Source organism: Giraffa tippelskirchi, chromosome 14 (assembly GCF_054371585.1).
Source record: "Giraffa tippelskirchi isolate mGirTip1 chromosome 14, T2T-mGirTip1v1.2.pri, whole genome shotgun sequence".
NCBI lineage: Eukaryota > Metazoa > Chordata > Mammalia > Artiodactyla > Giraffidae > Giraffa > Giraffa tippelskirchi.
Window position 1 is genome coordinate 49,629,442 of NC_137288.1, and position 12,336 is coordinate 49,641,777.

Consider the following 12,336-nt stretch of genomic DNA (forward strand, 5'->3'; position numbering starts at 1 on the left):
CAGACTAGGACCTAGACATCACTTTTTAAAACTTTTCCAAGGTGATTCTGATGTGCAGCCAAGGTCAAAACCAGAGGCTAACTGCTGTGAGAGCTGTATCTACCTGCCATATGGTAGCATCACGTTGCTGCCTGAGATGCTTCTTAGGAAGCTGACAGAATGCGCCGTGAGCACCTCTCCCAGGCTCCCAATAAAGCCATAGAGGCTGGATGAAGTTCTCAAGCAATTGCTGCCTGTTAATGATCACAGTGCCCGTGTTTTGATTTGCACAGCACTATTGCAGGTGATTTTGCAAATATTTAGACAATGATCTAAATATGTTGACACCATAATCACCTGTACCACCAGTATTCCTATATCCCTGCCCTTCTTTAACTTCTGTGAATACTACATATAACCTTTAGTTCGCTCTGTATCAGAAATTTACAAAAATAATACAATAAAAATTTTGAAGAGGAAGTGAGACTTTCGTTTCATTGCTGTTAGGGCTGATTCACTACCTTATATGCTGTGTTCTAAATGGATATTTTTTGTAACTAAAGATGGAGTTTGGTGGGTTTTATTCATTTAATATTTATAGGTCAAGTAGTAATTTGACAGTTGCAGGTAAAAATGTCAAGCGTTTACCTGTCATGTCAAACCAAGACAGGTACTGGTAGGAAATACTGCCATTTGATGAACCCAAATCGGGGCTGCAACAGTGCACAGCTGCAGGGGGTGCCATTCGTATTTTATTCCCTTCCCATTCAGCTGTGCACTTCTAATCTGTGCAAATATAGTCCCCAGAAGCGTTGGAATTTGAAAACTCAGTTTCACTGGGAATTACATTTAGAGGAAAGTAGCTGTTAAGAAATGTTGGATTATATTGGTGAGTATTGAAAGTTTAAGAAATATTTTGTGGTTAAAGAAAATAACTAGAGGGACTTCCCTGGCAGGCCGGTGGCTATGGCTCCCTGCCATGGACGTGCAGGTTCGATCCCTGGTAGGGCAACTAAGATCCCACAGCCTGTGCTCTGTGGCTAAAAATACACAGAAACTAGAAGAATTGCATGAAGAATATACAGGTAAAATCACCTTGAACAAAGGGGTTGAATTCTAGGTCTGCCACCAGGTGACCTTGGCCAAGTTGTTTGACATCTTTGCTATTCAGTTCCTTCATGTGTAAAGCTGGCATGTGAAATTTAATTCACCCGTGTGCCTAGCACCTGGGTCACTCAGCAAATAGGTAGCCATAAGTTGAGTAGACCTTTAATTCTCTCTGGTGCCAAGGCATTTGGGGCTAGAAAAATAACAAAAACAAATCATGAGTTGAGAAACTGCATGGTGCCTGGGCACATTCTAGATGCTTGGTGTTGGTGAAGGAAAAGTAGAAAGCAGAGAATGGCTAGAGAAGGTCATTCTAGAGCGGGGGAAGGTGTGTGTGCTTAAGAACTTGTACTCTCTGTCCTGTAGGCATAGGTGGAGGGCCGAAGAGTTCTCAGAAGGGAATGATGTGGTCATTTCATGTTTTACACACCTCTGGCTGGAAGATAAAGAGTAGTTGACAGGCCACCAAGAGGCAAGGAGGTTGATGTGTTGGCCATAGACATATTCTACACAGAGGTGATGAAGGCCCAGAGTAGGGTGGTGTCAAGAGGAAGATGAGCAAATCTGATATATATTTAAGAGGCTGGGCCTAGTTCATTGGGGAGAGGGACCAGTCAAGGATGACCGGTCAAGTTGTCTGGCTTGGCGAGGGAGCAAGTGATAGTGCCATCAACTGACAGGAAACAAAGTTGAGAAAGGTTAGGAGGGGAAGATAATTTCTAACACGTTGATTCCGAGAGTCTTTGGGATGTCAGATGAGTGCCTCACACCAGCACAAACGGCTGTTTGAGTCCACAGCCCAAGGGAAGGGTCTGCCCTGGGAATGCAGACGTGGGAGTCACAGGTGTTGTCAGAACAGAGCCGATGAGATCATCCAGGGAACGCTGAGTTAGTTAATTTAATGAACCGTGGACCATGAGGATGCTGGGGAACATGAATATTTAAGTGAGTGGAGGAGAGAGGAGGCTAACAAGAAACTGGAGGAAGACCAGGCATAGAAATAGAACTGAGAGGAGGCCTGAGACATCAAGTCAGACAAGCATCTTACTTCAGCCAGGCATCCCAAGCTGATGTTCAGAAGTCTCCCTCCTAAGAGTGTGAGGTCTTCAAGGATGGGAACCTGGGGCTCCTGTTCCTTTTGGGACAGTTCATTTCTGCTATTATAGTTCACAAAGGCCAAGAGTTGCTGACGCCTGAAGGGAAGAGGGATGGAATGGTATCAAATATAGCAGAAGGGTCCAAGAAGACTTAGACGGGATTTGCCAAATGGAAAGTGCTTACAGTAGAGAAGAGAGAGCCAGATTGTGGTGAGTGGGAAGTGAGAAAGTGGAGAAAGCCAAGATGTTTATCTCAGTAGGTGAGGAAAAAGAGGAGGGAAGTTTCTTTGGAGGCCAGAGTTCGTTTCAGATTGATTGTTTTGCTACAACTTTGCCTTACTTTTCAGCTGATGTTTTATTATCACTTGATATTTTATATGTGTACTTTTATGGGTACCATATACAAATATAAATGTACACTAGTTTTAAATGAAGTGAAAGTTGCTCGGTCGTGTCTGACTCTTTGTAACCCCATGGACTAAACAGTCCATGGAATTCTCCAGGCCAGAATACTGGAGCGAGTAGCCTTTCCCTTCTCCAGGGGATCTTCCCAACTCAGGGATCGAACCCAGGTCTCCTGCACTACAGGCGGATTCTTTACCAGCTGAACCACAGGGAAAGCCCAAGAATACTGGAGTGGGCAGCCTATCCCTTCTCCAGCAGATCTTCCCAACTCAGGAATTGAACCAGGGTCTCCTGCATCGCAGGTGGATTCTTTACCAACTGAGCTATTAGGGAAGCTCAGTTTTAAAAGAAGTACAGAGAAAAAATCAACTTTCTTTTTAAAGAAACCATGATATTACTACCTTGAGCCATATCTGCTCTGTAACAGGTTTTGACTGGGGGCTCAAACTTGCTCACTGTATAATGGCTTTTCTAGCCTTACTGGGTTACCTCTCCCTTCTCAGCATCAGCTTCTTGAACAACTCCAACTAACCTTCAAAGATGTTTAAATATAATATACTTTTGGGTTTGCTGTAGGGTTAGCATGAAACAATTGACTGATCATTTTTTTTAAATAAAGATTTTTCTCTGGGAGGTTTTTCTAAATGACTCTATTACAAACACAATTTATTGATACTGAGGGAGAGCACTAATTCTTGCCTTCAGATCTACTGTCTTTTGTATCTTTTGAATCTTGAAGAAATAGAATCATAGAATTTTTAGCATGAAAAAGAATTTTAATCCCACAGTTTTGAAATGTGAGGAAGAATTAAAGCAGAGTCAAGTGCCTTGCTAGTGGATCACATTCTGTGTCCGACTTGACCTTCAGTATAACTGAGGTCACATACAAGCCAAATTACTGGAAGGGGAGGAAATTAACATTTATTCAGGCCAAGTGTGCGGGGAGGGGAAGGAGTTGGAATGTCAAGAGTAAGGACTCTAAGGCTGACGTGCTTCAAAACTGGAAATGGACTAAAACAATACGGATTTAAAGTCCAAGTCTGGAAGGCCTAGAGACCCAGGTCCAGAGTTTCCTCTGCTCAGCCACTGCCCCCACCAGTCATCTGCCTTTACACTGTGCAGCTTCAGAGTTAGAGAACAGTCCCTAAGGTCCCCATCATTTCTGACACCGGTTGCAGTTTTGGTTCCCCAAGATGACCAACGCTCAGGTTCAGTAATTCGCTAGGACTCACTGAGAACTATTAACACCTGTAGTTCTGGTTTATTACAGCAGAAGGACTCAGACTAAAATCAGTCAAGGGAAGAAACGTGCAGAGCCCAGGAGAATTCCAAATGCTTAGCTCCCAGTGGTCCTCTCCACGGGCAGTGTTGACTCCTGGTAAGATGTTACAGTGTGCAGGGACTGTTGCCTGCCGGAGTATTGTCTACCCTTGCTTGCTAGCTGTAGCTTTTGCTGGGACCCTGTCCCTTAGATACTGTCCACTGCTCCTAGGCCAATCTCAGCCTCCAAAGTTTGTCTAGAGGCCAGGCTGATAACACCTGACCCCAAGACCCCAGATAAACCCGGCAGGACATCCTAAGGACTTAGAGATTACCTCCCAGGAGCTGAGGACCAAGGCCAGACCTCTTCTGGGGCAAAATTAAATTCTTTACTATACAAGGGCCATTAACTTTTTTTTTAACCTAATGAGAGAGTACCTCATTGGATCAAAAATTTTTTCTGTGGCCTTCCCTGGTGATCCAGTGGCTAAGACTCCATGCAAACAAATATTCAAAAAACAAATTTTTTTTTCTGGTGTCTATGGTAGCTAGTAATGTTAAAGCTGAGATTCAAACTCAGCACTTTTCTAATTCCAAAGCCAATAGTCTATTTGTGTTGTGTTTATTTACATCAATTGAAACTGCAAATAAAAATGGAATAAGGAAATTCCCTGGCAGTCCAGTAGTTAGGACTCTTCGCTCTGACTGCCAGGGGCCCAAGTTTGATCCCTTGGGGATCAAAGTTTGGGGAACTAAGATCCTGCAAGCCATATGGTGTGGCCCAAAAAATAGAAGGAATGAGAAGTGTCTATTCTATTTGACATATAAATTATTGGTGGTAGAATATTAGAGACTACCACTAAAACAGTATTACAGAGAATTGAGGAGTGATTGGGAAGATGAGAAGATGGAGAGATTTGAGAATTAGACTACTGTTCTGAAAGTTTTGTCTGGGGAAATAGGAAATGAAGATGTAGCTAGAAGGGATACAAGATTAAAGATATGTTTTGATTTTTTTTTAAATGAGAGCCTTTTGAACGTGTTCTTATGGTGACTGTACTAGTCTCTTTGCATATATCTCATTTAATTCTCACTTCTGTTAGAGTAGTGATTGTGTTTTGCTCTAAAACAGAATTTAGTGAGCTGCTCTAAGTTTTCAAACCATATTTTGAAAAAACCAAGGCTCAGAGAGGTTATGTAATGTTGGTGGTAAAATGGAGTTAGAAGGTATACCTGCTGCATAGGATTGTTGTGAGGGTTGAATGGGACGGCCCTTGTGAACTGAGATGTCCACTTCGGAGTCTTCAGGGGAGCCCCCTGTCCTCATGGCAGCGCTTGGCACATGGTAGCACTCGCTAATTGTGAGCTATTTCTACATGCTTCAAAACTCATTCGTGTTCAATAAAAATGAGTTTCATGAAACTTGGGGGAAAGCTACATCAATACTTTCCTATTTCTTCAAAACTTCCTTTTTCATAGCTTTTTTTTGTGACGTTGGAAATAAAGTTTATGTGTATAACATAACCCAAATAATCATCCTACGTTGAGATATTTTTACTCACTAACTTTAGGTGTCATGAGTCCTTTCCTTTACTTTGTGCTTTATGCCTTCAGTTTTGCTTTATGTTCTTTTCTTTTTAATTCCAGGATTAAACCGCCACCATGTCGAGCAAAAAGGCAAAGACCAAGACCAAGAAGCGCCCCCAGCGTGCTACCTCCAATGTGTTCGCCATGTTTGACCAGTCCCAGATTCAGGAGTTCAAGGAGGCCTTCAACATGATCGACCAGAACAGGGATGGGTTCATCGACAAGGAAGACTTGCATGACATGCTTGCTTCTCTAGGTAGACTTTTATATTCTTAAGATGCCTGCTTTCTCCAACATAAACATTAATCAGCGTTTTATGAATTAATTTTTGTGTGATATGCAATTATTCATCTCAGATGCCTGTTGAGAGATGTTGGGTGGGAGATGCCCTACTGAGGCGGGGCCAGTCACAAGAGGATACTCCTGCAGGGGTGCGGGCCTGGCAGCCTCTGTGGCTGGGCAGGTTCCATTCCTGTAGCTACATATGATAAGTCCGCTAGGTGAAAAACCGGGGAGTGGCTAGGTGGCAAAATACCAGAATCTTAAACAAAAGTAGCTAATAATATAGTGTACTAAGTAGTAACGGTTGAGAACAGGTTATAAGACAGAGGTGACAGTAATAAGTGATCATGATCATCTCAGAGAGGAAGGCCAGGTCTCCTAAAAAAAAAGCGGAGGGAACACAAGGAAGGGGACTTTCACACTTTATAACTTTTTTATAATTACAGAAATGAAAATGTAAAGGTAGGAGATTTATGGATTTTCATACATTATTTGGGCTTCCCAGTGGCCCAGTCCTCTCGCCAATGCAGGAGAGTCAAGAGACACATGTTCAATCTCTGGGTTGGGAAGATCCCCTGGAGTAGGAAATGGCAACCCACTCCATTATTCTTGCCTGGAAAATTCCATTGACAGAGAAGCCTGGCGGGCTACAGTCCATGGGGTCACAAAGAGTCGGATACAACTGAGCATACACACACACTCACACACATTATTTAACTATAGTTGATTTACAATATTGTGTTAGTTTCAGGAATGCAGCTTTATATTCTTTTCCATCTTAGATTATTACAAGATGCTGAATAACATTCCCATGCTGAACAGTAAATCTTGTTGTTTATATATTTTATATATAGTGATGTATATCTATTAATCCCAAACCCCTGATTTATCCCTTCCCCCGCTTCCCCTTTGGTTACCATAAGTTGTTTCCCATGTTTGTGAGTCAGTTTCTGTTTTGTTGAAGTTCACTTGTATCATTTTTTTTTTAATATTCCACATTTAAGTGATTTTTGATATTTGTCTTTCTCTGCGCCTTACTTACTTCCCTTAGTATGATAATCTCTAGGTCCATCCATGGTGCTGCAAATGGCAATATTTCATTTAAAGATACAAGATTTAAAGCAAACAGAAACTACACTCGTCATTTTGGTTACGTGGGTGTTAATTTATTATTCTTTATGTGATTTTGTTGTTTTGATCTTAAGGAAGGAAGGGAAAGTCCTCCTTGTCCTGCCTGAGGCGGCACTGATTTCAGTGGTGTCAGAAAGGAGTGTCAAGCCTGGGGGCAGGGGACTCAAGTCAAGCATGGCCCACAGTTAGGGTCTGTACTTGAGCGTTTCTGTGTTAGACCAAGAGCCAGAAATGGCTGTTCAAGGGCCAGAGGACAAAGGGAGAAAAGGTGTTACTTCTTTTCCTTTTAGTAACCACATGATTTCATTCCCCTATTTTACTTTTATTTTATTCTCCTAACATTGTTTTGAAAATATTTTAAAATTTGTTTTTAATTGGAATATAATTGCTTACAGTGTTGTGTTGGTTTCTGCCTTACAACAATGTGAATCAGCCATAAGTATACATACAGCTCTTCTCTTGAAAATTTTTAAGCTAATATAAAGCTGAAGGAACAGTATAATGAACATGCTTCTACCCTTTACCCAGATTCAGTGGTTGTTAACATTTTGCAACATTCCTCTTAGTCAGAGTGAGAGTGTTACCGAAAGGGGTATGCGTGGGGTCCAGCTCCTCTACGCCAATAAACAGGCCAGTTTGGTGGGAAGGAAAGTTTCCTTTATTTCAGATGCTGGCAGCTGGGAAGGGAGGGCAAACATCTGTCCAAAGGCAAACTCCCCACCCATCCACTGGCAGCCTGTGGGGCAAGAGCTTTTATAGACAGAAGGAGAGGGCTACCTGTAGAAACAGCACAGTCAGCCCTGACAGTCATCTTCAAATTGGTCATTGATGGTCTGACCAGAGGCATCTTGGTTGTTTTAAGTACAGTTACTCTTCAGTTCCAGGATTCGTTTGTTGCTATTTCTTTGAGGCCAGTTCTCAGAATTGTGGCAACTTATGTCGTGAGTGGTGTCTGGTCATCGTGTGGTTTAACTTCTTCACCCTGATGTTTTAGTATCTATAAGACGGCTCCCACAATGTGGCTCAGAATATTATCTATAGCCCCTGAGAAAGAACTAAAGGTTCTTGACTGTGCTTGATGACATTATTATTTGGTCTCCTTTGACTGTTTTCCTTTGCTTCTGCATTTCTCATTTCTCCGATTAAATATATTCTCTGACTAAACTTATTCCATAGACAAAAGGCAGGCAGAGGACATGGTGGAGGGCAAGTTCTGCTTCAAAAGTAAAGATAGGATCTGACTTGTTGACTTGCAGGTGGGGTGGATCCCAGTGTTTTCCACACTCTGAATCGCTAAGTATACTTCAGGTCACTACTGAAGAAGCCCACCAAGGAAAATTATGGGTCTTAGTTGTATTACAGAGGTTGAACACTCAGCCTGTTCCCTCCTAGTAGATGTTTAGTTAGCTTTTGTTGGGTGAAAGAGTTTTGGTACAATAAGAGGCTGACTTTGAGGACTTCCATTTGGGGAACCCCATACCTTTTAAATCAAATTATATTAGACTCCTTGAATGGGTCCATCGGTGCCTAGCCCAAGCCAGTTAATTTTAAATCCCTGTGTCTTCTTTGTACACAGGTACTCTTCACACCTTTGGGTTATACTTTTTATCCCCCAAAAATTGCTGCAAGAGAATTGGGTTAGGCCTGAAGGTAGAAAAGTAATGGGTTTGTTTTTTTTTAAAAACCACTTTCACCTATTTAAAGAATCTTGAGATTAATTTTGGGCTGATTTTGTATTGGTATGTACTGGTATTGGTATGTATTTTGTATTGGTATGTTGAATAGGTGTACTGAATGAAGATTGTAATGCAATAAGATGGATGCCAACCTGGCACTTAAATTCCACTCAGATTCCCAGGAGTAAAACTTACATATGAACCATGATTCTAGCATGGACTATCATTAGAGCTTAGTTGGGTGTAATAGAGACATACTGACATATATGTCCTTTTCATGGAGAATTGTACAAACTTAATGCTGGAAGCGAAACCTTTTGGAGTTTAACTAGTCAAGTCGTTTTACAGATAGAAAGTAAATCCTGGACAGGTGCCACCCTCCTCCTGGGCGGGCAGCCAGGGGCAGAACTGGGGTTCAAACCCACTGCTCCAGACGCTTCCTTCAGGGCTGCTTTTCCCACACCATGTGGACCTCACAAGCGCTGGGACCGGGGAAGCTCTTTGTTCCTCTCACCAAATGAGGCCATTCCGGAGGAATTTCTCCCAACTTTCAGCGGAAGGTCAGGGGAGTTCCCTCCCACTGTACCAGAACAGAGAGACGTGTGCACGGTTGGAACTGAGGTTAAGATTTCCCGTCATGAAAAATGCTAAACAAGACTGCATTTCAACACCAGTAATGGCATCTAGGGATGTGTCTGACAACCGAAAAGAATGTAATGTAACAGTGTTTAAAATGAGCTCCCAGTTCTAAACCAACCTAATAGTTTTAGCTTAAATGACTAACTTATAAATAAATTGTTTGAAGCATACCAATTATGGCTACGTGTACCACAGTTAGAAACGTGAATAGATTTTTTAAAATAACCAATATTGAAATGTCCTGATGGGTCTTTAATATTATCAACATTCAGAATGTGCTAATGTGGCACTGCCTGTTTCATAGTTTCACATGTTTGTTTTGTTTTGTTTTAAATGAAAAATAGTGAAGGAGAAGGAAATGGCAACCCACTTCAATATTCTTGCCTGGAGAATCCCATGAACAGAGCAGCCTGGCGGGCTACAGTCCATGGGGTCACAAGAGTCGGACATGACTTAGCAACTAAACCACAGTGAAGGAAAAGTTGCAGAAAGTATCAGTGAATGGACAATCTAAGCCCAGAATGCATTTTTATAATGGTGTATCTAAGATTTTTTATGTTATGGGCTACCCTGGTGGCTCAGTGATAAAGAATTACCCTGCCAATGCAGGAGATACAGGTTCGATCTCTGGGTTGGGAAGATCCCCTGGAGAAGGAAATGGCAATCCACTCCAGTATTCTTGCCTGGAGAATCCCACAGACAGAGGAACCTGACAGGCTGCAGTCCACAGGGTCGAAAAAGAGCTGGATACAACTTGGTGACTAAACAACAAACAGCAACAGCAATGTAAGTTAACTGAAAAATTAACTGAAAGATTAGTTTTATGTAATGGTGGCGTAACTTTTAAAAAAATACATTGTGGAACATAACAATAACAGAATAGTTATTTATTGAAATGAGTTCTTTGTCCTTAAATGGGAAAATGTGAAATTTTACAGGGAAGAACCCAACTGACGCGTACCTGGAAGCCATGATGAACGAGGCTCCAGGGCCCATCAACTTCACCATGTTCCTCACCATGTTTGGGGAGAAGCTGAACGGCACAGACCCAGAAGACGTCATCAGAAATGCTTTTGCTTGCTTTGATGAAGAAGCGACTGGTGAGCACTCTTTGCTATCCCCGGCCTCATTCTAGACTGTATAAAGCGGTCTTTAGGAAATGAGAAAGATTAGTAAAATTAATTTTTTTTTAATGAATAAAGGGAAACCATCATTTGCAATAGGACAGTTGACCGAGAAGGGCCAAAACACAGATATGTAGGTCATAACACCACACAGTGTGTGGTGTTAACCTTTGAATTTGGTTCTAAATATCCATGAAAGCCAGAAGAATTGGCTGTCAAATAGTATTTCTTAGACACTGAAAACTACATCTTCAGGAGACTTTAAGTCTCACCAAAAAGTTCACTTCAGTTCAGTAGCTCAGTCATGTCCGACTCTTTGCGACCCCATGAATCACAGCACGCCAGGCCTCCCCGTCCATCACCAACTCCCGGAGTCCACCCAAACCCATGTCCATTGAGTCGGTGATGCCATCAAGCCATCTCATCCTCTGTCATCCCCTTCTCCTCCTGCCCCCAATCTTTCCCAGCATTAGGGTCTTTTCCAATGAGTCAACTCTTCACATGAGGTGGCCAAAGTATTAGCGTTTCAGCTTCATGGTTCACTAACTTTAACGATTAAAACCTTAGGTTTTTTTTCCCCTTATTATTTAAAACTGAAAATAGCCTGATTGTTCCATTTTCTTACTCCTTTCATTTTCCCCTTTGCTTCTGCGTTAACCCTCTGCTCAGCCACTCACATCTCCTCCTCAGATACACCTTGCATCCTCCTTCCTGCCTCCCCGTCTCAACCTTTTAAAACTGCACCATCCTTCATTTGGTCTTAGAAACACACTGCCCTTCTATCCTATATCTGTCATATATATATTCATATATATATATATATTTATGGAATACAAGGGTTTTTTTCTCCTCTGGAAAATACTTGCTTCGGATTAATATTGTAAGCATATGATCTACTAACTGAGCTTTTAAAATGATTTAATATTAATAAGGAACTCTAAAGAAAACAGGAAAACATGATGATATGGTTACATATTGCTTTATTTTTGTTCCTGTAAATGTGTATGTTATGAAATGTCTTATAAGACTGACCAGGTAGAGAACCAGATCATTAGAATGCTGGGCAGTGTTCACAGCTCCCTTTTCTCTGCTGCCTTCCAGGCACCATTCAGGAGGATTACCTGCGAGAACTGCTGACCACAATGGGAGACCGGTTTACAGATGAGGAAGTGGACGAGCTGTACAGAGAAGCACCTATTGACAAAAAGGGGAATTTCAATTACATTGAGTTCACGCGCATCCTTAAGCATGGAGCGAAAGACAAAGATGACTGAAAGAACTTGAGCTAAAACTTTCCAATTACTTTGTCTTACTCTGTATTGTTTCCTAGACATTCCCCCCTCCCCCCATAGACCTGTTGCATGCAACTTTGATTCACAGCTTTGCCTCTTTTTTTGGTGTATTTATTCTAGACCTTCCTGCCACTTAGCACTTGTATAATCAGACTGCAAATGGGGATGAAGTTGTAAATTGTATTGAAAAAAGAGATTGCAAATAAAAATCAACAAATGTGAAAGCCCAGGAAAATATATCCGGTATTTCTGGTTTTGCTGGATTTTTACATTTTTATATAATAAAAATGCTATTTTGAAATAAAGATCATGCCGACTCAAATGGAATATAATGGAAAGTTAAATACCTAGTAGTTGGGGTAGTCTTCTTTTTAGATTTTCAGCTTCATATAATTCAGATTTCACAGGAAACCTGATCTTTCACATACATCGGACAGTATTTTTAATATAAATTAACATCATTATACAGGACAAACTAGTTATACCTTAGTTTCTTTCATGCTCTGGTCAGATGTTTAAATTATTGAATGATAAATACAGAATGGAACCAAGAATACATTGACCATTTTATTGATCCAGGTCTAGGAATACGAGGTAAAATCTGATGAATAGTTACATTGTGTAAAGCATTGTATGTAGGCGATTTTCATTGAATCCTCCCAGCAACCTTGTGGAATAGATTTCTGTTATTTCAAGAGGAAAAAATGAGTTCTGGGGAATCAAGTGATTGATCTGAGTCTCTACCAGACCTGGGATT

At 41.3% G+C, this 12,336-nt stretch overlaps 1 protein-coding gene across 4 annotated transcripts in view; it reads left to right on the forward strand.

Annotated features, from left to right (window-relative positions):
• Window positions 1–11,884, forward strand: part of LOC145534444 (myosin regulatory light chain 12B) — a 22,301-nt gene extending 10,417 nt beyond the window's left edge. For 2 of the 4 annotated variants that reach the window (XM_081561931.1, XM_081561929.1), the window contains exons 2-4: window positions 5,496–5,691; window positions 10,102–10,263; window positions 11,389–11,884. In XM_081561931.1, coding sequence (XP_081418057.1) covers window positions 5,511–5,691; window positions 10,102–10,263; window positions 11,389–11,561 — 516 coding nt within the window. In that variant the 5' untranslated portion in view covers window positions 5,496–5,510 and the 3' untranslated portion in view covers window positions 11,562–11,884. Of the gene's footprint in view, window positions 1–3,858; window positions 3,967–5,495; window positions 5,692–10,101; window positions 10,264–11,388 lie in introns of all 4 variants that reach the window. The other 2 variants (XM_081561930.1, XM_081561932.1) reach the window with 2 other exon arrangements.
• The last annotated feature ends 452 nt before the right edge of the window (window positions 11,885–12,336 follow it).